The sequence below is a fragment of the Heliangelus exortis genome, chromosome 24 (assembly GCF_036169615.1).
Source record: "Heliangelus exortis chromosome 24, bHelExo1.hap1, whole genome shotgun sequence".
Lineage (NCBI taxonomy): Eukaryota > Metazoa > Chordata > Aves > Apodiformes > Trochilidae > Heliangelus > Heliangelus exortis.
The window spans coordinates 4,310,470-4,337,773 of NC_092445.1; the positions used below are offsets into that span (position 1 = coordinate 4,310,470).

Below are 27,304 nucleotides of genomic sequence, written 5' to 3' on the forward strand. Positions count from 1 at the left end.
GGTTACCGAGCACTGAAGTTAATCCCTGAAGTTAATATTCTGACGTGAGGCAGAGCCAGGAGATGCATTAAAGTGCAGGGGCAGAGGCCTCCCAGAGCCCCTCTCAGTGCCAAGCAGTGCTGGTGGGCTGGCTGCCAGCAGAGCTGAGCACTGCCTGGCTGGGGCTTTTATAAATTGGATAAAGGGCACTCTCATTCATTTGCAGACTGTGTAGGCTGGTCGTAATGTCAAGAAATGCGTCTTAGTTCCTCTTTGATAGCTGTCTGCAAATTGGCATTCTGCACTGAGTTACTCTGTCATCTGCAGCACCCTGCGGGCTTCAGCACTCCCAGAAAATCCTCCACGGAAAGGCCCCGGGGATACAGGACCCCTGCCTTGTTTCCAAGCCTCTTTTTTTCACGGCTACAGAGTTCTGGGTTGCTCCTCACAATTCACTTGTCTCTTTTATGCAGAGAGGGAGTCCTTTGCCAGGAGTTTCCCCCTGCTGTGTGGGGCTGAACCTGCACAAATGAGACCCCAATCCCACTGAATTCCACTGACACCCGTGGGTCTCTGCAGGCAGCATCTGACAGCACAGCCCCCACACCCACCAGGGCACCTTCAGCAGGGTCTGCCAGGAACCAGTGCAGAACAAGACAAAGCCAAGAAAGCTAAACAAAACATTTAAACTGGTTTCTCCCTTTCCAGGACCTTTATGCATTGGATCTAGAACCGTATCGCTACTCCGGAGTCAACCTGACCGGCTTCAGGATCCTCAACGTGGAGAACCCCCACGTCTCCTCCATCATCGAGAAGTGGTCCATGGAGAGGCTGCAATCAGCACCCAAGGCAGAGCTGGGCCTGCTGAGTGGTGTGATGATGGTATGGGGAGGCTGGGGAGCAGACCAGAGGGAAGGGCTGAATGTTATAGTTATTGGTTCTTGTACTCACTGACCCAGAAAGGGCCCAGAAAGGTGCCCCAAAACCCAGGGAAGGAGGTCGCTGCAGCTGCCCTCCATGAGCCCCACTCCAGGTTAGGGCAGGACCACCTTGCCAGTCCATCCCTGAGAGCAGAAATGCTCCCATCCCACTGGATGATGGAGACATCCAGGACCTGTCCCCTCGGGGCTCGCAGGGCTCCAGCTGCTGCCACCTCCCCAGGTGGGGCTGGGAGCACAGACAGGGCTGTGCTGAGATTGATGCTGGGAGAAAGAGCCAAAGCTCTGCCCAGAGACGAGCTTTGCTGCAGCTTTGATGACTCCTTTTAGGGTCTGATGGCAGCTCTGCTCCACTGAGTTACTGCTGGGAAGGTTCAGCACCTGCTCTCCCATCTGTCTTCCCTGGGAGGCTGTCTCCGACCCCCAGAATTGCTGACGGGCTCCCTCCCTCCCTCTCCCTTTAGATCTGCCAGAACCCCCTCCCACAAGTGGCAAAGCTTCACAGACTTTCACCTTGAAACAGCTCCTCATGCCCGTCCTGGTTTTTTATTTTTTCCTCAGTGGAGAGCCCCACGTTTCTCCTTCAGCCTTCTGCCTTTCCTTGCCCATCACTGCAGCATCCACTGCCCACAGCTCTGTGGCTTCCCCACCACTGCCTCCTCTCCCCCTTTCTTTGCATCTTCAGAGGGGGTCCTGCCTTTATTTATTTTTTCCTTGTCTCTGTTCCAGTGGGGCCTGATCCCAGCTGGGCATTACAGTGTGTAATTCAGCACAGAATTGCTCAGACACATTCTTGCACCCCCTCTCCCCCAGCCCCAAACACAAGCCCATGAGATGCAGGTCGAGTCCCTGCTCTTCATGCTTGGGTGCTGCAGGAAGGGAAGCTCAGAGGGATGTCTGCCAACATGGGAGGATTTTCTCTAGGGTCACGGCTTATTAGCTATTTGCCCAGTTATTTGCTGTATTATTTTGTTTTAGAGTGTTTTATTATGCAGCTGCTACAGCCATGTCTGTCCTGTAGCTTTCTGAAGCCAGAAAACAATATATTTTCACTAGAAGGTCTTGCCATATCGGAGTGAGAAGTAATCCAATTCTCTTGATCAGTGTTTGGAGGTGAGAATGGGCATTTCAAATTGAATCTAAACCCATCACATTATATGGAAATAAAAAAAAAAAAAAAAAAAAAGTTAGAACTGGCTAGCTTCCTTGATTGACAGTACAGTAGTAAATGTGCTAGAAATAACCAGAATAGATGCACAGAGACAAACAACATTGCCACAGTCTCTGGTTTTAGTCTGTGATCTTTTAGTCTAAAGAGACCCTACATGGAAAAACATGCTCCTGAGGCTTTGTCATGTGCAGAGTTACCTGTTCCGAGGGGTGTGTTGTGCCTGAGAGATCAGCCCAGAAGTTTATACAAGTCCTGTGTGGGAGCACAATCTCTTGAGATCCCAGGGAAGCCCTCAGGTGCTGTCTGCAGGCTCAGACACCCAGGAGGTGGGATGAGAGCAGTGGGCAGGGAAACCCTCAGGTCCAGCTGCTGCTGGCAACTTCCAGGGTGTTCTTGCAGCTTCTTCTGCAACACCTCCCCGTGTTTTGCTGCCTGAATGCTCTCTTGCTCTGGAACCACTGCCAACACAGACTCTGTCCCCCTCTACTTTAGACAGATGCTGCTCTGCTGTACGATGCGGTGCACGTGGTCTCCGTCTGCTACCAGAGAGCCCCTCAGATGACAGTGAATTCCCTGCAGTGCCACCGCCACAAAGCCTGGAGGTTTGGAGGCCGCTTCATGAATTTCATAAAGGAGGTAAGAGCATCATTTGCACCCACAGCTGCTTCCCACCGACACAAAACTTCCCCTGCAGCTGCTCGGGGAGCAGGCACGGAGGGAGCTCGTGGCTGAGGCTTGGCAGGTACAGGGTTGTAAAAAAATCCCCTCGACCTGGGCAGGTGCATCTGGATGGAAGCACAGACACACATCATGCTGCTGAGTGCACCCAGGGAGGGAAAATCCTGTCCTGGCTTTCAACAGACCACCCGTTCAGCAGTGCCAAATGATCCAAACCAAGCTGAGCTCTCCCGTGCCATCACCCGGGCTCGCCCTGGACTCCTCTTGCACCAGGAGCACCTGAACTGCTCTGAGGCTGCTTCTCAGCAGAGCAGGAGCCATTTGCCTTCTACAGGAAGATTTGCTCGGGGGGCAGAGAGGGCATTCAGTGCAGCTCAGTCCTGGGGGTGAGGCTGGCAGGGCTCTGTGTCTCTGCCTGCGTGCTGAGGACTGGCAGAGCAGAGGATTTAGTGAGGAGGGTGGCAGGGGAGCAAGGGGGCAGCTTTGTTCCCTCTCTGTTTCACTTTGATTTCTCTGTTTAGCCAATGTAATTGTCTGTTTGCTTCTGGCTTAAGCACACCAGGAGGCTCAGCCCACGGGTGTTGCTGAGCTGTGAGCTCACCAAGAGAGAGCAGGGCAGGGAGGAGGCTGGCAGCCCCCCCCAAAAAGCCCCAGGCATGCACCCTTCCACACACCCCAGGGTTTGCTGTGTCTACCAGAAGGAGCCTTCACATAGGAAAACAAATGAAGGCAGAGCTGCAGGGAGATACTGCAGACACTACCAGATAGGTCTTTATGATAAAACCCCCTTAGTTATCCCACAGCCTTTTTAAACTTTTAGGTTTGTGGCTCTTCAGGTGGGGCGTTAGGACACTGGGTGCAGTCTGGGCCACACCCCATGGACTGGGTATAAAACCCCATAAGGTTTTGGAACAGAAATACGCTGTTCATCGTTGCTATGATTTTCCTGCAGTATCACCCGGGGGGACCCCAGCCAGGCACCAGGTGCTGCCCAAGCTGCAGGGCACAGGGGAGGAGAAAGGAAGAATGATTCCCTGTGCAGAGAGAATGAACTTTTTCTTCAGAGGCACTGGAGATGCTATCTCTCCTCTCTCTCTCTCTTTCCCTTTTCGTGTTTTGTTCTTTTCTGCAGAAAGCTGCTCCAGCTGGCTGCCAAAAGAGACTGTAAATAATTTGTTTGGTTGGCTCCTTTTGCAAATTACCCTGAGCCGCACACTCCGGTGCCTGCCTGTTGTTTCCCTTCCTGGCACAGTGTCAGCTCGTTGCAGGGAGAAGTTTCCTCCCCATCGCAAGGCAGAACACGCAGTAATTGCTCCCTCTCAACTCCGGCAAGACAAAGCAGGGCAGGGAGGGGTGCAGGGCATGCCCGGGCTGCAGCCCCGGGGCCACTGGATCGCTGCAGAGGTGTCACTCGGGGCTGTCACCCCGCCGGGCCATACAAAGGGACTGGTCCGGTGGCCCTGGCGATGCCCTGAGCCCGGTGCTGCTCTGCCCCAGCTCCACCGGGCTCGATGCCACCTCTGCTCCAGTCGGGACCGGGACACAACCGAGCTTCCCCTGGCTCCCGGGGGGCTCCGTGTCCCTCCGGCAAACCAACACAAGAGCACAGCCCTCCCCAAAACCCAGGGGTGGCGAGGCTGGGAGCAAGGCTGTCATTACTGCTCGGGAAATAATGAGGAAGAGCCAGAGAATGTCTGGGAAACACGCCTCCCACCCCCAGGAGAATCCGGGATGGCACCTTCATCCTACGGGGGGATTTGAAGCTCCCCCTCCCACGCAGGGAGCAGATTCAGGGCTAGGGGGGGCTCAGAGCTCCCGTCCCAGCTGAGATGTGACTGCGGGGCTGGAAATGGTGCCAGAGCCCCAACTCCTGCGGGACAGGGGATGGAGCCAGAACCCCCACTCCTGCAGGACAGGGGATGGAGCCAGAACCCCCACTCCTGCGGGACAGGGGATGGAGCCAGATCCCCCACTCCTGGGGGACAGGGGATGGAGCCAGAGCCCCAACTCCTGCAGGACAGGGGATGGAGCCAGAACCCCTACTCCTGCAGGACCACCCTCCCCGGGCCAGGTGCTCACAGCACATCCCAGCAGCAGCCCTGGCAGAGCAGGCACCGTGTTCCATGCTGTCCTTTAGCACCTGTTCTGCTAACACAGCTTCTGCCTGACACTTGGGGCTCTTTCCCTTCCTAAATCACAGAGATTCAGTCTGGTGTGTGGAGGAAAACAAACAGCATCGTAACATCGTTCTGGTTGAAATGAAGCTGGGTATCTTTACCCTGAGTTCCTGCTCTGCAGAAAACTAGCTCCCAAGTCAGACCAGGCCATGCAGGACCTCATCCCATCAAGCTTTGACAATCTTCAGGATTGGGGCTTTCCTGGCCCCTCTGGGCACCTTCCCTGTGCTCACGCTGCCAAAACCTGACCCAGGGCTCCTGGCACAGCACACACCCACCACATCCCCTGCCTCTTCCACAGCAACACAGCCTCTTCTGCTCCACTTTTCATCTGAAAGGAGGGAGGGAAGCATGGAGAACATTTTTGCTTCCACACACCTTGGAGGCATCAGCACCTTCACACAAAAAAAGGTTTATTTATGAACTTGACTGGAGTCCCAAAGCCGGGCTCCCTGCAGCCTGGCATTTATCAGTACTACAAGGATAAATGCAGCACACAAGGATGCCATGATAAATGCAAGCAGTTTTCTACTGAGTCATCATGTCCCACAACAGCTGGTGAACACAAAAGGTGCAAACAAAAATTGTAGCAAGGACTACAAGAGAGTTAAGAAAATTTCCGGCTCCATCTGCAGCCTGACCAGTGACAGAGGTGATTACTGGGGACACAGAACCAGTATAAGGACTGATCAAAAGAACATAGAGTGGAGGGCAAAAGATTATTTACAATACCAAGTAACAACCCTGCTGCTTTTTCTCCCTTCCACAGGCCCAATGGGAAGGATTAACAGGACGAATTGTCTTCAATAAAACCAGTGGTCTGCGCACAGATTTTGATTTGGATATCATCAGCCTCAAAGAAGATGGTCTTGAAAAGGTAGGCAGGGTTTGTCTCATCTCCATATGGCTAAGTCAAACTAAGATATTCAGGCAACACAGAAACTGGCTGCTGGTTGTATTGTTTCCAGGTTTGCTGGTTTTTCTGTAAAAGGATATTTACTTTGTGGGATTTCTCAGATCCTTTTCCATGTCTCATCCATGACTCACTACCCTGAAGTCAGTGTGTGGGATTAGAGCAGTGCTTGTGGCACTTTCCTGGGATAATGGGAGCAGAAGAAACTTTCTGAGCAGCCATTAACCTTTCCTTGCCCGGGCCAAAGGTGGCAGGAGTAAAGCCTGTCTCACCTCCCATTTTGCTTACAGAATGTTATTTTTCCCCTGAGGAGGCAACAGCTCTTGAAAGCATCATCTCAGTGTGATTTCCCACAATGAAAATTGCCTGAGGCTTTGAAATGGCACCAGCTTATTACAGCTTAGATTTTGGAGGAGGATGCCATGTGTATTTTTGGGTTTTTTTTCTTCTCCGTGTTAGCTTAGGGATAACAAGAAGAAAAGCAACGTGTGCTTTTGCCAGGCTGGCTGGAGGGGTCCCACTCGGTGGCCATGTTTGCCTGGCCACCCAGAGGAGACCATCACAAAGGCCACGGCCTCAGATCCTCCTAATTAGTGCAAATCTCCTCTAGGCACAGAAATATGATGTGCATATCTGATTCTCAGTTGTTCACGGGGCTTTAATTTCCTTTTCTTCGATGACTTTAAAAAACAAAAGAAAAAGGCAACGTGGGAAGCATTAAAGCTCCTAGACCCCAGGTTTCAAGGTGAGATCAGGTCATTTAAAACAAAAAGAGCAGCAGAGTGGCCTGCAGTGACCCAAAGGGACAGCTGATAAAAACACCAGCCCTGCCCAGGGCTGTGCCCTCCTCAGGCTCCCTGCCAGGCTGGGAAGGCTCCCAAAGCCCAAACCTCTGCAGGGAATTCTGAGCCCCCCTTCTGCTGAAGCCATCCTGCAGATTGAGAGGAGCAAGTTGGACAGCAAATGCCTTTCTAGAGCAGAATCTGCTGCTTTTTGATGCACACAAGGTGGCTGCTGGCAGGCAGGGATGAGCCCTGGAACCTTTGGGCATGGGGACAGGTTCTGGTACCACGGGAAGTGTCAGCCCCGAGCAGAAAGAGGGAATTTTCAATTAACCATGCAGCAAGCAGCCAGACTGCACAGATGACTCCTTGGTTCTGGACAGGGAATTAATCAGGAGCAGAGAGGCAGCCCCAAGGCAGGAGGCAGGAGTTTGATCAATCTCCCTGCTTGGAGGGGATGGATCTTTGCACAGTGAAGCTCCCCTGGACTAAACTTGGGGTTTGACTCCTCCATCCCCCCTTTTTTTTTCCAGTTTGTTTTTCCTTCGCGTTGAACGAAATCGTGGCCATCCTTCCACACCTTTGCTTCGTGTAAAAAAAATCTCGAGGTCACCACAGCATTCTCCTAGTGGGTATTTTGCAGTGTCAAATACAAGGAAAACATTTCAAATAAACCCAATGACCTTCAGCCTCTGATGCCATCAGAGGAGCAGGGGAGGCAGGAGAGGAGCAGAAGATGCCTCCTTCTCACAAGGGCTGAGCAGGAGATGATCCTTCTAGCTTGACTCCTTTTTTTCCCCAAATATTTTGTTTATAGTCTAAACTGAAAAACCCCAATACATCCTTCTGGAGTACAGGGGCACCACTGGACTGCCAGAGAGCTGTGTGGGTAGAATAATAGGAAAACATGTGAGGAGTTGGATACGGTGTGAATCTAAATGTTTAAGTACAACTGCAATATCTATCTGTCAAACTAATACTCCTCAGGTGTACTGGAGAGGAGCTGGCACCAGCTGGATTTATTGCTATTGTGTGTCACACAAAGCCCATAGGAAGCTGCCAAACCTTGATGCATTCTCTGTTCAGCCGTTCAACTTTTGTCTCCAACAATTCAGAGATTTCACAGTTCCCACTATTATTTTTTTCTTTTTTTTTTTTTTTTTTGAAAGCTTCTTGTCAGCTCTAGAGGGGTTTTAAAGTATCAATGTCAAATCTCTGTTGAAGCTAGGTTTCTGTCAATAGTTAATCTGAAATAACAAAACACCAAACTACAAACAAATCTCACACGGCTTGTGCTTTATGTAGAATAGCTTATGTTTGTTGAGCTTTAGGATTGAGCTCCTGATCCTTATACCTCCTGGATGTTCCAGGGATTACAGAAGTATTAACTAAACCTAATTACATGTAGTTTGACTATCTGACTTGCACAGTTCTCTTAATACATTTTTTTTTCCTTTTTCTTTCCCGTTTGAATATTTTAAACTGATTAATTCAGTTTTAAGTGCCACGTATTTAATTTTCTTAAAGGAAACTTTGCAAGGCAGAGTTGGCTGAGCCTACAGCACTGCTAGCAAGGGCCTCTTCAACTTGTTCCTCTTTTCTCATGCACAATAATAATCTTTTGACACTGCTGCTGTTGTGTGATCGAAGGGAGATACAGGGAGCTGCTTAGGTTTTACCTGAAATATTTAAAACCTTTCGCAAAGTTCATGGAAACTCTTCCAGAATTTATGACATTTTTTTGCCAGGCAGCACTGCTCATTACAAAGTCTCTTTTTGGGGGATGCAGTAAAACCAAGTTCTCTCCTCAGACTGCTGAAGAGGTTGAAGAATCTTAAAATAGTAATAAATAAAATATTGGAAGTGCCTGGCTCCCCAGTGGGTTCGAGCTGTCTGCTTTTTGTTTCTGAGTTCCATCTCACAGTTTGACCCTACAGATAGATTATTCTGTTCCTATTTCCAGGTGGGGTTTTTTGTCTTTTCTCCCTGTCAGGCTGGCTGTGTGGCCACCCTGCTCTCTTTGCTGGCAGCAATCCATATTCCTCCAGCTTTCCTGACCCTTTATCTCACTGTCACAGTCCTTTAGCCAGTCCTGCCTTCAAAGTTTCTTCCAAAGCCTCCCTGCACTGTGGAGATCAGGTTAACAGGCTTAGAGTTGCCCAGATGCCTTCTCTTAAATAGAGACACGTTTTGCTATTTCTGGGTCAATAGATTTCTGCAAAGTCTCATAATTTCTTAAAAATTGACAGCTGGAGAAAAACAGAGCACCTCAAATGGATGAGAACCGTGGCTGAGTGGGACTGGACCCATCCTGCAGCAACTCTGCTGCCATTCCCTGCTCCAGGTTTGCCACCAGGAGCAGGGAACTTCCCTGCAGGGATTTGCCACATTGCAGAGGATAGGAATGGTCCCTACCAGGGATTTGGAAGCCTGCTACTTAGGTGATGAAAAAATGTTAATTTCAGTTTTGCTTCTGTAGATGAAAGCACTGAGCTCTGCTTTCCAGGCCCATAGGATGCTGAGAGTAATTTAAGGCAGATGTTTCGCATGTTCCTTTGTTGCCTTTGTTTCAGGTTGGAGCCTGGAGTCCTTCTGATGGTTTGAACATCACAGAAATTTCCAAGGGACGAGGCCCCAATGTCACGGACTCACTGAGCAACAGATCTCTGATTGTCACCACAGTCCTGGTAGGAGATTTCAAGCCTGTCTTTTTCCTCCACCCTCAAAAAACCTCAGGGATAGCTCTGAAAATCCACAGCATCCTCCCAAATCAGCCACCCCTCCTAACACACTGCTCACCCAGCACAGAGGATGGGACAGCAGATAAGTTCAGGACTGGAATATCAGTCCTGCAATTCCTCGGGAGGGAGGAATGTGCTTAGGCTCAAGCTCTGCAATAATTGCAGTGTCATATATTTGATCCTATAAAAAAACCCACAACCTTAAGTTTTATTTGCATTTGCAACACCCCCTTGTACTTCCACACTTCCACACTGGTGTAAACGGTTGTAGAAAAGCCACAGGAGGAACATTTGAAAGGAAAAGCGTGAAAGGTTATTTTTTCCCCTTTTGCTCATATTGCAGGGACTTGTTGGAAGAGAAATATTACCCCAGCAGCCAGTGCCACTCTCCCCAAGCAATATGGGAGCTGTGAAGTTATGAAATTGAGGGCACCTTCACTGAGAAATCGATTAGCAAACTGAGAGAGCTTGTGAATTGGATGTCTGGCCATTTTCAGTAATAAATTGTGAAATAGTCCGTGAATAAGTGGTTCACAGAGTTCAGAATTACCCCCTAGGAAATGTTGGAGACCTGGAGATGCATTACTGAAGCAAGCGTGGCCCTAATGTTCAGCGTTTGGGCTGTTAAATATGTATGGGATCCCTACAGCACTTCCCCAAATTAATAGAGCTTTATGGCTGCTCCAGAGCCACTGTATTTATATCTGAATCCAGAGATTCAGCAGATTCCCAAACAAAGCACTAATTCCAAAGGAGAAAGCTGAGGGGGTGGCCAGGGAGAGCAGGGTTTGATGGAGCTGCATTTACCAAGCTCAACTCTTGAGGTTTTCAGCCTTGCTTTCTCCTTCTGCAAGTCTTGCTCCAAATGCTCCCTTGTGCTCCCTGCCCAGAGCTGGGGGGTGGCAGAGGTCTCACAGCTCTGGTGCTGGTGCTTGGCACTGCTGGGACTGAAGACACCCCAAAACCTTCCCATACAGCCCCAGCTGGAGCAGATGGCAGAGACAGGGACCCATATCCATCACTTAGTGCAGGCCAGGAGGCAGGTGAGCTGCACTGGGGGCTGTGTAGGGCCAGCACCAGCTCCCTCACCCTGGATTTATCCCTCCAGCCTCTTGCTGGCTGCAGGGAAGGACAGGGACTGTGTGAGGATCCATGGTGCTGCTGCTGAGCAGGGCTCGGGGCTGACTTTGTCCTCCCCACTGCTATTGTTTTTCAACACTCATAATTTCCAGAGCATGAAATGGTTATTTTTTCTCCCTGAAATCCTACCAAATGGAAAACAGTTGGCTGCTCGGAAGAGACAAAATTAAATTTTGTGGGGTAAACAAGGTTGCTAATTAGCTGATGTGCTGTGCAAAGTTAATTTATTCCCAACATGTCACAGTGCCAGCCCTGCTGGGAAGAGCCAGAGCCTCCTGGCTGGGGCTGACCCGAGGGTGCTCCTGCCCTGGTGGGAACTGGGACCCCCAACTGACCTTTGATGGGGGAATTTTTGCCTCCCCTCGTGCAGGAGGAGCCCTTTGTGATGTTCCGTAAATCCGACACGGCCCTGTTTGGGAATGATCGTTTTGAGGGCTACTGCATCGACCTCCTGAAGGAGTTATCCATCATCCTGGGCTTCAGCTACGAGATCCGCCTGGTGGAGGACGGGAAGTACGGGGCACAGGACGAGAAGGGGCAGTGGAATGGGATGATCAAGGAGCTCATCGACCATGTGAGTGACACCTGGGGGTGAGGGGTGGCTATGCCCGAGCTGGGATGGGTCAGGGCACCCTCAGCAAGGTCCTGGCCCTGCTGCGTGGTTTGTGAGAAGAGCATCTCTGTCTCATCTCTTTGCCTCATCTCTTTGCCTCGGTCTTCCAAATATTCAGAATTTCTGCCCATGGGCACTCTCACAGCACAGAAATGGGCTCCATGGCTTTAGCCCCAGACCCTTCCTGCTGGGCTGCTGCAGGGGACGGTTTAATATCTGTTTTTTTATAAAAGCAGTTTGTTTTCTAAAGCCCCCCGGGACACGGAGCTCCCTCTTGCAGCAGAGTTTTCCATCCTCAGCCCCTTCTAAAAGCCCAGTAAACACAAGGGAAGCTGTTGTGGCAGCTTTGCTCTCACAGCCACCAAAAAGTCACCTGGTCTGGAAGCTCAGAGCCAGAGCTTGCTCAGATTCCTAATTAGATATTTTGCCTCCAGCACATCCTGGGATCCCCGAAGCCCAGTTGGGAAGGTGAGGGAAGATGCTGTTCTTATGGATCTCTTATTCCCAGAAAGGGTCTCGGGAAGGAAAGATGAGGACAAAATGAATCTCTGATCTCAGCAGCACAGGGAGCAGGGGGAGCTCTCCTGGAGCTGCAGCCCAGCTCCCTCCTGCATTCCCTGCTCAGGCATCCAGGAGCCTTGGGCCCACGGCTGCTGTTCCTGGCTACGTTTTGAAGCCATTGCCTGAGCAGAACAGAGACAAAAGTGATGCCACTTTGGCCCACAGCAGCTGTGATGCTCTGACAGTTGGTGTGAGCAGAAAGTATTTGCTGGGTGAGTCACTGCAGTGAAGCTTTGCTGAGCTGCAGTGCCAGGCAGGAGCTGGGGCTCAGGGATCCAGGTTATGTGTCTGGATTTGGCTTCTCTGCCCTAAAGGACATTGCACGAGTTGTTTCTGTGCAATGCTTCCTCCATCTGTAAATGCAGATGATGATGGTTATGTCCCTTACAGGGACAAAGTGCTGCTCAGGGTGCTGCAGCCCTTCCCAGGCTCACAGGGAGCAGGAAGGGCACACAAGGACAGCCCTGGGGGGACACTGAGTCCCACGGGGAATGTGCCAGAGGCTGTGCAAACCTGCTTTGCTATTTTAGCCTCCAGAAAGCTCCGTACAGCTCAAAATACACATTCCATGGCCTCTTACACAACAAGTCAGACAAGTGACACTTGGCTTCCCAGTGGAAGGCACTGGTGCTCTGGCCCTGTTTGTGACATGGATGGGAAGAGATGCAGAGCACAGGCTGGGAAGCTCCAGGACTCAGCTCCTCAGTCCTGCCCCTGGAACCAGGCTCTGTGGCTTTCCCACCTGGAACACAGGACTCAGAGGAATTAAATTGCTCCAAAGCAGGAAATCAGATACAGGTAACAGTGACCAGGCTGTCCTTCAGTCCTACCCACATCACTTCCAGTGCCTCTCAGAAGGCTTCCAGCCATTCCCAAAGCTGGGGTCAGCTAAAGGAGAAAGACACAAAGCAGGTATGGGGAAGAGCCATACTGAGTCACCCTAAACTCCTGGTCACCCTGCATTCAAGTATTTCCTGGCTATCTATTTAAAAAGCAAATTTAACACACAGCAAGAACAAAGGACCAACAAAGGACCTTTTTGTGCAGGTTTTACTGTATCATCAAGTTTGAACTCTGCTTTCTTACAGATGTGGTTGGGTGCACGCCTTGGAGTGATTTATAACCATTGCCCAAACCCCATATGAAGCCATTATTTTCTTTATCTGAATGTCATTGCTTTTTATAACAGTGTTTATGTAAAGCATTAAAAAGTGAAACTGCAACCAGATGGGGCCCTTCCTCAGCATCCAAGCATCCTCAGATCGTGTGTGTGGGGAAAGGAACCGCTGATTGGCAACTTTGCAGTGGGAAAGTTCACCCTTATTTCACACCTAGTAGGGAAAGTGTTGGAGACAGCATCCAAACAAAGTTGTAGTGATGAAAACAGGGCTGCCCACACAGTTTGATATCTGGGCTGCCTTAATCTCAGGGAAGAATTGGGATCATTCAGGTGTAAACGATCAGGAATAACCTGATCCGAGGCTGAAATGCAGGGAGAAGAAGATGGGCAAAGCAAGGGTGACCCAGGGCTGGGCATGGGTGCTGGGCAGGGCAGCCCAGGCAGGTGGGAATTCCAGTGTCAGGGATGCTGGTACCTCCCCTGGAAGAGCAGGGGATGGAGGATGGGCTGTTTGGGAGCTCTCCTGGTTTGTTTTGGAGTCACACATCATCCTCCTTCCCCTGTTCTCTCTGATCCAGCCTTGCCTGGCCACAGGCAGGAATGCCTTAGGCTATCAGCCTTTGTAAAATTGCTTTTTTTCTAGTCTGGCCTTAAGCATAAACAGGAAAAGCAACAACAGTCAAAGCAGCTCACAGCATGACCCTGTCTTCCAGGCCCCCATTTAGCAGACCTGGAGACAACAGCCTCATTCAGCCAAAAAACTCCTTCCTTGTGCCTTTCAGCTGCTGCTCAGCACCCCAAAAATCCTGGCTGGGAGGAGTTCAGTCCATTCTGTGGAGAACCAGGCTCTTTCCTCACTACTCCTGGTTGCTTCTTGTCCCTCCATGGTCACCCCCAGGGAAGGAACCATCAGATGGGATAAAAGCTGTATTCACCCACAACCCTGGCACTGAGGGAGGTTTGGGGGCACCCAGAAAGTGCTTGGGGAGCCTGGCAACTCTCAGAGCTCCTCCTGCCATCAGTAGTGATGTTTATTCATAGAAATTATTACTGATCCAGGCAAAACTTCCCTGTGCATTGTGCCCCATCCATTCTGATTCATGCATTCTACTTGTCCAGCAAAGGAATGCCTGCAAATCTTCCCTATTGTTTATGGGGAGAATGACATAAAAGCAGCAAAATGAGTTGTTCTGGACATTTTGCACCAACTCATTCACAAATAAAACTTGTCTTCTGCTGAGACAGTGCATATCAAATTTCCATTCAATCTGAAACTTCATGTGGGAATAAAAAAAAGGCATGAAAAATAATAGGGTTTCTAATGGAAATCCCTGCCAATGGTAACTATAGAGAAGATGTAATATTTGTCCTTAGGGACGATTTATGACAGCTGATTCAACACTTTCACAATAAATGGGCATTTATTGACAGTAAATTCTGGTGGAAAATACACACTACACCACAGTGCCACGTTCCCATTAATGTCCCTGCACTCAGCAGAGGCTGAGGGAGGGAAGTTGGATGCTGCCAGGCAGACCCTGGGATAACAACCAAGGGAAGGCTGCACTATTTACCTCTCTCTGGGGCAACATACATGTGATAAGTGGATGTAAATACCCAACTCAGACTGGTGAAATAGGCACAGAAGCAGCTTAATTTCTTCAATAAATATTTATCTTGGTGCTTATGCTGGTTGTGAGCTGGGCTGTGACTGGGATGCTGCAGGGGTTCCACAGTGCCAGAGCTGCTCTGACCTCCAGGCTCCCTTCCAGTCAGAGCTGAGAACTTGAAGATAAGCTCAGCATTTGCTGATAAAAGCCAAAATATCTCTGCAGAGAACACCACTGAGCACCCCCTGAACTCCGATCAGTTCCACCCAAGTGCAAAGGCTGTGGGAGTGGGGGAATAAGGAGATCCAACCCTTCTGGGTGTGTTAGAGAAGTGGTGTCCATGTCTTGGCAAAATTCATCTTTTTGGCCTCAATTCAGCAGAACACTTAGGAATATACATAAGACTTGGAAGGCGTGCAAGCTCCAGTAAAAGAGGAACGGGTGCTTAAGTGGTTTTGCTGGACAAGGGCCTTTGAGCAACTGGCAGTAGCTATAATTCCTCATTTTTAATAAAACCCATCTTCCCGTGCAACAGCAGAAAACTGGGGGCTGAGGGGAGGAAGCAGCCAGGGCCTGATAATTGACTGCTCAGTTTGTAATGGCAGAGCACAACAAATGAAAGCTTCACCCTCGGTGGGGTTTGGTTCAGATCCTCTCAGTCAGCAACCCCCTAATTAGAGGCCACCTTCAGAAAAATCTGCATTGATAAAAAGGATGTGGAAGTGCAGCTCAGGACAGCAGAATGGGCTCCCTGACACCTGCCTGTGGGTGCCATTCCCTGCCAAGGACACGGGGCTGTGATCACATCACAGGAGCTGCTGAAATGACAGAGTAAAATTTAATTTCTGCACTAAAAGCATTTTAATCCTTGGGCATCCATGCAAATTCCTCTCCATTTTCCGTGGTAAAGCATAAAACTCCAAGTGGTTCTTTGGCTGGCTGCATCATTTTGACAAATTTGGCTTTGGGACTTTCAGGCAAGTGAGCACTGACCACAAAACTGCTCATTTTTCCTCCTCCAGAGGAACCCATGGCCAAATCCTTCAGCACCTTCTTTGGGTTTCCCTGCTGAGCCAGGACACCCCCACAGAAGTAACAGAGGATGGAAAGTGCTGCATTTTTTTTGGCCATTTCTGCCTTGTGGCAGAATTATATTTCCATTTGGGAAGTGACAAGGAAAGAGAAAAAGCCAGGGCTTGGCTAAAGAGCTATATTAGAAATATATATATTTTTTTTTACCCTTGTTAAAGAATTCTTGAAACCCTTCTGTTCAGGACCTCTAAAGCTGTGTTCTGGGAGGAGGAGAGTCTTTCACACACAGACGTGTACATATATAATGGATAAAAGCTCATGTAGAAACTCTTCTTATAGAAAAAGGCACAGATTCCTATATTTAAAAATATTCCATTGGCACTCATCACAGATTTCCAAGGTCAAAGGAGATCATTAGTCTGATTTTCTTCCCCAGTCTGGGCCAGAAATCTTCACCAATTTCCACAGTGAACCCAGTTTCTGCTGGAGTAAAGCACGTTCTAGCAAGGCAGCTAATACTGATTTAAAGTTTGCAGGTAATGACAAATCTACTCTATCTCTGGGTAATTATCGCTCATGGTTAATTCAGAATTTTAATTTTCACAACCAGATGTTAAAGAAATCCTGCACAGGTATTGCCAGGCACCTGGCAGGGGGGGGGTACCCTGCAACTTCAGAAACCTCATGGATGTGCCTGCATTTCCTCTGGTACCAAAGAGTGATTTGCAGACCCAAGCAAGGCAGCTGACACTGGGGTAGCCTTGGATGGATTCACTGAAGGCTTTTTTTAAAAACCTGAATAAAAGTTTAGTCAGAGGGAATGAACTCAGCTCTTAACCCATAAGGAGCCTGCATGTGGCTGCTCCCTCCTAACAGCAGTGTGAGTGCCAGGGGTGCTTCCAAGGGGATGGAAGTGCCTGGTTTGTGACCTTTCCTCTCTCTCTCCCCCTCTGTTGTGCACAGAAAGCTGATCTGGCTGTTGCTCCTCTCACCATCACCCACGTTCGGGAGAAAGCCATCGACTTCTCCAAGCCTTTCATGACCCTTGGGGTCAGCATCTTGTACAGGAAACCCAACGGCACCAACCCCAGCGTCTTCTCCTTCCTCAACCCCCTCTCCCCTGACATCTGGATGTACATCCTCCTGGCCTACCTGGGGGTCAGCTGTGTCCTCTTTGTCATAGCCAGGTAAGGGACCCCCTGTCCTCCCCTCCCTGCTGCCATCGTGCCACCTCTGCTGCCCCTCCCCACGCCCAGGATCTGCCCACCCAGCAGGAGCTGCAGCATCAAACCTGTGCCATAAATGACTTTTTTTTCTTGGCATGGGGTTGCTCACTGCTGCTGGGCTCCCATCCCCTGCTTGGTTTTGGACTTGTGTTTCAGAGGTTGTAGGGGTGATGCAAACCCCCTGGGAAAACCAAAGCTGAGCTGCCCACAGGGGAAATTTGTTACCTCCTACAGCCCAGGTTACACCCTTTGTACTGCTTTACCATGCTTGTGTTTGTTTGTTTATTACCATAAACCTGTGAGCCTCTTTTGCCCCCTCAGGACAGGCAGTTCCATAGATTTACTAAACTTCAAATACAAAAGGATTTTACCTGCCTGGGATAACAATGAGGGATTTTCCTGCTCTGTCTCATTCACCACTCATCCTCCTGTCAGGTTGCTTCTCAGGCACCTTCCCCAGGGAGGAGCCCGACCTCCCCTCTGTGTCCTGGACACAAAATCCCCCTGTCCCACCCCATTTTCAGCTCCTGTCTCTGCAGCCTCCACTAAAGCTCCCACAACCCCTTCCCTGTATCCAAAGAACAGAGAACCCCTTGCTACTGATCAGACAATCTGTCTGTTTACAAAATTAATATGCATCTAATTAGCATGTTTTAAACCTCTACATTTAAAAACAGCAGAATTTGCATCTATTTGCATACATTATTATTTTCACTGAGTCTTTTTCATGAGATGCACAGTCCAGGGCTGCTCTCAAGCCATGATTCCACCTTTCCAAACCCAACCAGAGCCTTTCCCTCCCTGTCCTGCCCAGCCAGGCACAGCCCCCCCCGGATGTTTAAATACCTCCCATGAACCCCATGCCCAGTTCCTAAGTTCCCTAAGCACAACCTGCAGTCAGACACTCGTTTCTCACTTCTTCCAGTTCAAGTTGTGCCAGTGACACATTCAGAACCCTCCCTGCTGAGCCCAGACCTTGGGCTGGGGCTTGCCCAGACCCCATTCCCCAGGGGCTGCTGTGCTTTCCCCAGAGCATCCTTCATAAACCAGGTTCTACCTGACCCAAGGACAGCAACTGGTCAGAGTGAAAACAAAACACAAAAGCACAGCAACCAGAACCCACAACAAATCTGCAATTTTCAACATCCCTCAGGTCGAGGGAAGCGTTTAGAGATGATTTCCTGAGTTTACTTGGTAATATCCTAATTATACATAACAGCAGTTGTCAAAGCACACTCAGCTCAGCAGACAGCTCCAAACCATCTGGGCTGGAGAGGCAGCTCCAGCATCTCATCCTTCCCTCTGCAGAGGTGCAGAGCTGGAGAGGCTGCACCTCACTCTCAGGGGGCTCCCCATGGTCAAGATTTTACCTGCAATGGTACAAAGAGCACTGAGCAAGCAGGGCTGGGGGGCAGAGGGATGGAGCTGGTGTCACTGCTGCACTTTTTGGGAAGTGGAGGTGCCATGCAGACATCACCTCCCTCCCAGCTCTGCCCTTTAGGGGTGGCAGAGCATCAGCACAGCCCCATCCAGCATCATCCTGCCCCAGCTGAAACCCTGGGAGGGCTCCTGGGGACCCCAGCAGGGCAGGATGAGACCCTCAGCAGTTTTGCTTTGTGTCAAAAAAGAGAGAAGAACCAGAGGGGCCCAGCAGGCAGAGATACTCATCTGGGAAAATGAACCACAAGTAATTACAAAAAGGAAAAATATTGTGAAGGCTGAGAGAAATCCTTCCCTGTCTCTGCCAGCCATGCAGAACACTGCTCCGTGGGCTCTGCTGCCACAAAGTCTGAGCCTGCTTGCAATGGCAACTTAAATACAATCCCACATTGATGAGTTTACTTTTCCCAACTCATACAATGGCCAAATCCAGCCCGAATATTCCACTTGCACTGTGAGAGCACATTAAATGTGCAAATTGTACCTGCCCATGAAATCCATTGCAGGAAATATTAAGGAAAGGTTGAAGGAAACACTGGGACAGGTCCTGATGTGAAAAAATCTCAGATGCCACTTTGTACAGGGATGAAATCCTGAAGAACTGGGCTTCCATCTCCTGGTTTGCTCATACTTTCTCTAGGTCACAGCAGTTATCCTCTAATACAACAGTTTTTCCGTATCAAGCTCCTTCTTGGCTGAAAATGAACTCACAAAATGCTGCAATTACAGTTTCTTTTGCGTGTTTTGCTCCTGACATTTCTTCTATCTTCCTGTTCTTTTAAACACCACCAAATATTTGGTGTAAAGAAGCTTCTGCAGGAATGATCTTTTAACACAGAGAGATGAAGAACAAGAGATTTCCCATAGAATATATTTAATGCCTTCAGAAGTCACTGAAGCAGCATCTGCTTCTGACCCCAGCAAGGCTCCTAAATTCAATTACCAGGAGAAAACAGCAAACCCTTAATTCAGAGCCATGAGTCTCCTGAACTGGGCACCAGAGCCCTCTGCTGCTGCTATAACCATAGGTCACTGCCACTTAAACCAACTTAGGGACTATTTAGAGGCAAGCAAAGGATGTGTTTGATCCATCTCCCCTCTTAATCAGTCTCTTTTAGTTATTGATGGAACTTCTGCTCCTCAGCAGCCCAGCCCCAAAAGAGCCATAAACACCAGCAATTTCTCAGCCTTCGTAGGGGTAATTTTTCTGGTCACTCAGGGGGGAGGTGACACAGCTGTCTGCTTGGGACTGTCACCCATCCACAGACTCACAGAGCCCTCAAATTGCAGCTAATTACCTCTGAGTGCTCAGTAAGGTGGGTGGGGTTAATACTCATCCTCATTGCCATTAATACTCATCCTCATTGCCACGAGGACTGGGTCATCCATAAGAAATTTCCCTGGAGGGCTAATTGAGACTCTGCAGTGTTTAGTGATAGATCTTCAAAGCTTTGAAAGGCTCCCCTGTTGCCCTGCCAAAAAGGCCAAGATGAGGCAAGAAAATCATCCTGGTTTTTGATGAAATATTTCTCAGCCCCTGCTCTGCACCTGGGGAAGAGGGAAGCCCTCAGCAGCCCCAGTTCCAGCTGGGGGGCAATGGGGCTGCTCACTCCTGCTCCCATTTCCCCTCTGGTTCCACTCCTGGTCCCACACCCACTTCTCAAGTGGGGCTGCTTGGCAGTTTTCTGAGTATTTCTGAAATTTGAGCAGCACCCTTAAGTTTTCACTCAAAGACCTTGAAATTCTCCAGCAAGTGGTTTTATCATTAGATCTTACCAATTCCCTTTCTATTTCACCTCTTTTCACTGGAACTTTCCATCCAACTCCTGAATTCTGCCTTGATTGCACAGAATGGGTTTAGGTGCCACCCTTTAAACACCTCTGGGAGGTCCCCACATATCAGGCTCTGAGCAATCTGAGGCTGTATTTGTGCTGAGGAGCAGCCAGGAGGGAGTTGGGGCTCTTTTCTCTAAGTACATCCAGCCCTCTGACTGAGGGCACCCAGGAAATTAAGCACCAAGACATCTCCTTGGGTAGCAGCATGTCTGGCAGAGGATTACCAAAAAAAAAAACAAAAAAAACTGTAGGCTGGGCTTTGAGAAAGGGCTTTTGTGAAGCTACAGGGATTTCAGAAGGAATTGGAGATGATAATGGCAGGTTCAAAAGCAATTATACCAATTATGGTTTTAATCTCAGCAAAATTTGGTACCCTTAGAAAATGTAAACAGCTTTAAAAATATTAGCATCTCTCCTGTTGAGCATGTTCCCCAGATCCTGCCTAAAAGAGCTGCATTCAGCTGCTCTTAGGCAGGATTTGCAGAGGGATGATCCCAGAAAATTCCCTTGGTTTTACCCAAGAACTCCAGGGTTATCCATGGGTTTCCCCCCCACAATAAGGGTTCCTCAGGCCACGTCCCAACTAATGAGCCCTCATTTCCCACGTGCAGGTTCAGCCCATATGAGTGGTATGATGCTCATCCCTGCAACCCTGGATCAGACATCGTGGAGAACAACTTCACCCTCTTGAACAGCTTCTGGTTTGGGATGGGAGCTCTGATGCAGCAAGGTACAAGATTTTCCCCCCTCCCCCAAACCCTCCGCACCATTTTTTCATCTCTGCTTTTTACAGTTGAAATTTCTTTGTCAGAAAAACAAGATAAAATATCTGAAGCATTTATCAGCCTGGCTCTGGGCTTCCTGGGGAGGGGCAGTGGGTGCAGGAGAGGGGAGGCAGCTCTGCCCCAGGACCCACTGCAGGGGGAGAGACCCAACCATACTGGTGTTACTGGGGTAAGAGACCACAATGAGCTTAGGAATGGACTGTGGATGGGATTGCATCGATGGAGGTGGATGGAACAGAGGAAATGGAATATATAGAGATGGAACAAATAAAGGAAATGTGTTAGGAAGACAGCAGGGGGGGAGCTTGTGAGCATCTCTGAACAGGGAACGAAATTCTGCTGTGATCTAATTGCAGAAAATCCAGGAATAGAAATAAGTGGAAAATGTCAAACATTCGTCATGCTTTAATTCACCATGGAGCAGGAGTTGTACCCAGAGAGAAAAGGAACCACAGCATCAGCCTGGCAGAAAGCTCTGTGCTCCTGCCTCTAACAGGGATTCTGCCCAGGTCTCAGCTGCCCTGGTGGACAGGGAGAGTTCCCAGCAAGAGGGTTTTGCAGGATGAATCAGCCTCCTATCAGATGCTGGCAAATGAAAAGAGCTGTATTCTTTTTAACTCTGTTCTGCATCTAAGGAGAAAAATATTTCAAAGGACACTGATGTCACACTGTCCCATGCATCAAAGGGCAAGAGAAGGAACGGGAAAGAATCAGGTTCTTGAGGAGAACCAAAGCATTCATCAATATCCAAGGATCCTTTGCTTCCTGGTGCCTCCTGGCTGCACTCAGAGAGCAGAAAAGCTCCACTCCATGTATGCTTTGGGGCCACACTGCCTAAAATTGCTTTGCAAACCCAATCTTTGTTGCAAATTCCAGGCTGGATCCACGCTCTGAAAGCAGTTGTTTGAAATCCAAAGCTCTTTTCTGGCTTTAAAAGGTGTCTTGGGCTATTACTAAAATAGCACAACCCATTTAGTCCTTCATGTCTGCTCAATAAAAGTCATTCCAGACCTCTTACACCTTTTATGCTGTAACATCTCCTGCTTCCCTACTTCTAACCAGTATTCAAAGTACTGGACCCTGATAGTTCCTTTCTCTCACTGTTTGATTTTTTTTTAAACATTGTGTATTTGAACACACTCCCTAGAGTGAGTCCTTTGAAAAGCAAAGCACTTTTTAAATAGCAGAACAAAACACTCACAAAAGTTCATAAATGCCTTGCTATTTAAATCTCATAAAAGCAGCCTAGTTAATTACTTCAGTCTGAATGTTTCCTGGAAATTGTGCACTGTACCCAAGGTCACCAATAAAGGGAAGGGTTTTTTTTTTTTCTCCAAACGCCAAAAAAACCCCAGTGGTTTCCTTGCATGTAAGATGTCTGGATAATTTACCTCAGAAACAGTTGGCTTTAATTGTGTGGCTATTATTTGACAGTGAAACCCAATCCTTTCTCTATATATCATGTGTGTCATGTATGTATGTCTGTAAACCAAGTCCTTTCTCCTTCTGCTTCTCCCTCCTCCTTCTCCTTCCCCATCTCCCACCCCAGGCTCTGAGCTGATGCCCAAAGCTCTCTCTACACGGATCATTGGTGGCATATGGTGGTTCTTCACCCTAATTATCATCTCGTCCTACACGGCCAACCTTGCAGCCTTCCTGACAGTGGAGAGGATGGAATCCCCCATCGACTCGGCAGATGACTTGGCAAAGCAGACAAAAATAGAGTATGGAGCAGTGAAGGATGGAGCTACCATGACCTTCTTCAAGGTGAGCTCAGGCAAGGGCTTTCTACCTTCCAGGCAGAGCTGGAACGTGCTGGGGCCAAGGGGAGTGGGAACAAAGAACCAAAGACAAAACCCCTCCTGAGCCACCGCTGCTTCTCCTTGTCTGTTCCTGCCTCTTTGCCAAGGCTCTGGCAGTTCAGCTTCCCTGGATGCACATCGTGGCTAAATCCCCCCCCCTGCTGCTAACTGGAGTCAGGAGTACAAAATCAGATTGATTTTACACCTTGGGAAGTCGTAACCCATATTGGCTCAGACACCCTGAACCAGAGCACGTGTTATGTGTGACAGGACAGGTTGTGTTAAAGCCCTACAGAAAAATCTTATTCCCTGAGATATTTTCCCTGTTTCCAGGTCTCACCCATAGCAGCTCCATCCTTGGCTCTGCAAGAAATGCTCCTCAGGGCTGACCTGGGCAACCTCCAGGGACAGAGAACAAAAGAAACCCAGAACTGGGCAGATGTTGTAAAAATCCCCCCCTCACCAGTACCATTTACATCTGAAATATTTTTCTTGCCCCTCAGGTCTTCATCTTAATGTAGTTAAGTTTTATTAAGCTCTGGAATCCAGTGTGAGGTAACAGCACCAATGCATCAGAATCAAACTAAATTATTTCTCCTCTTTAAAGCATGATTAATTCCAGAAGTTACCAACACTGCAGAGGAGGATGCTCAGGGCATTCATATTTCACTATTACCTCAAAACTGGACAGAAACTGGAAACTGGACTTTTAAAACCACACCTATCCTGTAAAACACACTTTAAAAAAGTGGGAGAAGAAAGGAATAGAAATGAGGAGTCATTAAGCCAAGCACTGATCACCCTGGCTTGGAGACCAGAGCTTTGGCTACAGAATTGGGGCTGCCTCCCCCTGTCCTTGCCCCTCTAATTCAAAGGGAAATCTATGTCCCAAAGTGTCACAAACACAGCTAATGCTTTAAAAAGCAGTTTAATTGCCAAATTAAAGGAGGAAGCCAATGGGCTGGATTTTCCTAACAAGAACCAGCAGCTTTCTTCAACTTTTCTTGCTTAAGGAGCCACTCTACTGCCTGAATCTCCATGTAGGGGCCAACAACACAGATTGGCAGAAAAACGTGGAGAATTTGGTTTGATGGTTCCTAATTCTGGGGGATGAAATCACTGCACAGGGCAGCAGGTTGCTGCTGGTTATTTTGCTTTCTGGTGCAGGCAGTTTTGTCTTTGGCACCGTCAGATGTGTTGTGTTACCTTCCAAAAGCAATAGAAACCTCCAGCAGCTATCAGGAAAAGACAGACTTTCCCTGCTGTGTTTTAACTGCTCTTTCCAGTAAATTTTTTATGGGCATAAGAGGAAACAGTGTTGTTTTTATTTTTAAATCATCAAGGACACGGGATATTTATTGTTTCATGTCGTCATCTGTCAGAGTCATTCCTGAGGCTTCTGACAGGCAACTGGCAGGGTTTATTGGTGCAGTGTGTTTTCCTTTTCCTTTTTTTATGACTATTGTTGTTTGGAGACGCGTTCTCAGGAATTTTGGGAAGCGTTTCCATGACTGGAGCAGTGAGATGCTGCTGTGGGGTGTTCTGTCCCCTTGTCCTTTGTGTCCAGAGAAATACAGGAGAGCCAGAGCTTCTCCCAGCCCCCAGCTGGAGAGGTCTCTGCCAAATATCTGGGAAAAGCAAAGTCATTCCTGCACGTTAGGAACTCACTCCTGCCATTCCCCCAAGTCCCTGCACAAGGTCCCTGTTGGTCCCATCTCTGGGGCAGCCCCACAGTGAGCATCCCCACTCCCCCAGAGGCTTTTCCTGGGCAGCTGAGCTGAGCCAAGGGGAAGCAGAAGAGGGAGTTTTACCAACCCTGCTGGCAGATTTTGACTTAATGAAAAGAACTTTTGAGAAGCTATTTATTCCCTGGCAGTGCATATCGAGTTACAGGAATAAACACAGATCAATTAATTTAGGAACAGCATCTAGCTTTCCTTACAAATCATGCCAGAAATCCTTCATATCTTGCAAAGGATGCTGCCTCTCCCTGAACAAATGCCAGGGTTAATGTGCAGTTTGGAGTACGAGTCTGAGAGTTTGTATGTGTGTACATATATTTTCACTTGTACAGACATGTTAAATCCTCAAGAGTAAGTATCTTCAGTTGGTGAAAATCAATTTATTTTTTTCATACGGGCTGGAATTGAAAATCTTAATCCTGAAAGTTCCTTTCTTGCCAATTTCACTGATAAAAAAGCATATATGTCTTGGCAAGATGCCTTGTAGTGGCTCCTCTAAACTATTCCATTAATTTATTTGGGTGACTGGTCCTGAAGCATTGGTTATTAAAGGCTCCTCCTGAGCCGTGGCTCTAAAGAATGAATTCAGAGGCGTTCTTGGTGTTGTTGCAATTGCTGCTTTCAGAGGGGATGCTGCTCAGCTTTTCTTACATGCCTCTGGTTTAGCACCATTGCAGGGGGTTATTGAGACACAGAAGAGCAGATTCTGATGTTATTTATCCTGACCAAACCAGGAGGAGCTCCACTCCTGGATCAGGAGGGAGACCCAGTCCTGGTGTGCACCATGGCTGCAGCCATCAGCCTCATTCACCTGGGTTTTTATTAGCAATAATCTCCATCACCCCTCACCTGCCAGAATTCCCATCTCTGGAGTTTTTCTGCCAGGAACAAGGCAGTGTCAGTCCATTTATCTTCATGCTTCAAAGCAATCAAGCAGTTCCTCTTTACCTACCTTTGGCAGCAAAGCAAAGGTGTCCTTGAGGGGGTTCTGGGGACCCCAGGGAGGTCACAGGGGCACGGGGGGGTCTGCCTGATACCAACCCACATTTCTTTTACACAGCCCAGAAATGTAAATGGTGATTCCCTAGAGAAGAAATCTGCCCCTAGCCACAGCACAGCCACCAGCAGTTCAGCAGTACTTAGCCCCAGTAACAATTTTTTCAGGGAAATTATTTACACTGTAAAATCAGAGGTCCAGCAAAACAAAATGTACACACATGGAAAAAAAAACCAAAAAAAAACCAACCAGAAGTCCAGCAAAATAAACACAATTTATGTGCAATCTTTACTATTAAGTTACTACCAAGACGGTTTTGCTTATTTGGATGGTATGTTCTCAGGTGATGTCACCCAAATGCCCATTAATAAGTGACCACCTTTGAAGTGCAGCTGAATCATAGAATCCTAGAATGGGCTGGGTTGGAAGGGACCTCAGAGCTCATCAAGTCCAACCCTTGATCCACTCCCCCCGTGGTTCCCAGCCCATGGCACTGAGTGCCACATCCAGGCTCTTTTGAAAGATCTCCAGGGATGGAGAATCCACCCCTTCCCTGGGCAGCCCATTCCAGTGGCTGAGCACCCTCTCCAGAAAGAAATTCTTTCTCATGTCCAACCTAAACCTCCCCTGGCACAACTTGAGACCTCTTGTGCCCTCTTCTCTTGCTGAGAGTTGCCTGGGAAAAGAGCCCAACCCCCCCCTGGCTCCAATCTCCTTTCAGGGAGTTGTAGAGAGTGATGAGGTCTCCCCTGAGCCTCCTCTTCTCCAGCCTCAACACCCCCAGCTCCCTCAGCCTCTCCTCATAGGATCTGTGCTGGATCCCTTCACCAGCCCAGTTGCCTCCTTTGGACCTGCTCCAGCACCTCAATCTCCTTCCTGAGCTGAGGGGCCCAGAACTGGACACAGGACTCAAGCTGTGGCCTCCCCAGGGCTGAGCACAGGGCAATCATTCAGAGAAAATCATTCAGAGAAAAGGGAGGAAGGAACAACTTTCCCCCTAACAGGAAAACTTGCAGAGGGGTGGAAGTTCTCCAGGATGAGGTGTGGGCTGGAGCTCTGCTCTCTCCTGCAGGGTTTGACTGATGACTGCTCTCACAGTGATTGACAATTCCTTCTAAATTGGACTTCCAACAAACAGCCAGGTCTATCAAGCTCCTGGTGCTGTGCTGAATGTTACAGCTGGTGAATTTTCCCTGGGAGCAGCAGAGTTATCTCCCGTTATCTGAGGGAAAGAAACTAATAGGAAATAAATTCCCAAGGAGGAGAAAAGCAGGATTTATACTACAGGGAGAGCCTGAGATTGCCTTGGCCAGAGATGTGTGTCCAACCACCCTGCCTTGACCTGGAGGAGCTGCCCCTACCTTATCTCTGGGGAAGATGAGGCCATGGAAGCAGCAAGGGAGGCACCAGCCCCTCCTGGGGCTTCAGAATCCCCACTGATGTTGGTTCATTAAGCACCAGGCAGCTCCAACCCCTGCTGAGCCCTTGCCCACGAGTGTTGCAGCCAGGGAAGGTGCCCACCTTACCACGGGTGTCCCCAGCCCAGAGCCCCCCAACCAAGGACACCCCGAAGGGTCTTGAAGCAGCACAGTTGGAGACAAGAAAGCTGAGCTTCTCCTGGCGTTTCAAAACACAATTAAGCCCTTTCAGCTGGTCAGAAGCAGTGATTTAAGAAGAGAAAAGTGCTGCTTCTCTTCCAGGGAGCCCTGTCTGATGTAATTTAAGTTGTCTGAAGAGCTACAATGCCTCATGCAAGTCCTATTAGCTTCACTAAATGCAGCCTATTGATTTTTTTTGCCTGTTTATTTTGGTCTATGCTTTAAACTGGGAGAACACTGATGTTGTTTAAGAGCTCTGTGTCAACACCTAAGAAGCATTAAATGCAGGTGGAGAAGGAGAGAAAGGGAGAGCCAATGAACCCAGAGGCCTCTGATGTGAACTATATAAATGTTAAACAAGCCCTTATCAGAGAGCTGAGGATGCTATTCACTGCAATCACAAATTGTAATGCACAGATATTT

At 48.8% G+C, this 27,304-nt stretch overlaps 1 protein-coding gene across 2 annotated transcripts in view; it reads left to right on the plus strand.

Moving 5' to 3' along the window:
* GRIK3 (glutamate ionotropic receptor kainate type subunit 3) overlaps window positions 1-27,304 on the plus strand; it is an 87,849-nt gene that overhangs the window by 54,950 nt on the left and 5,595 nt on the right. For both annotated transcript variants that reach the window (XM_071767772.1, XM_071767773.1), the window contains 8 exons: window positions 688-861; window positions 2,581-2,724; window positions 5,713-5,820; window positions 9,212-9,325; window positions 10,890-11,093; window positions 16,419-16,642; window positions 20,569-20,687; window positions 22,292-22,509. In XM_071767772.1, the coding sequence (XP_071623873.1) occupies window positions 688-861; window positions 2,581-2,724; window positions 5,713-5,820; window positions 9,212-9,325; window positions 10,890-11,093; window positions 16,419-16,642; window positions 20,569-20,687; window positions 22,292-22,509 (1,305 nt within the window). The remainder of the gene's footprint in view (window positions 1-687; window positions 862-2,580; window positions 2,725-5,712; window positions 5,821-9,211; window positions 9,326-10,889; window positions 11,094-16,418; window positions 16,643-20,568; window positions 20,688-22,291; window positions 22,510-27,304) is intronic.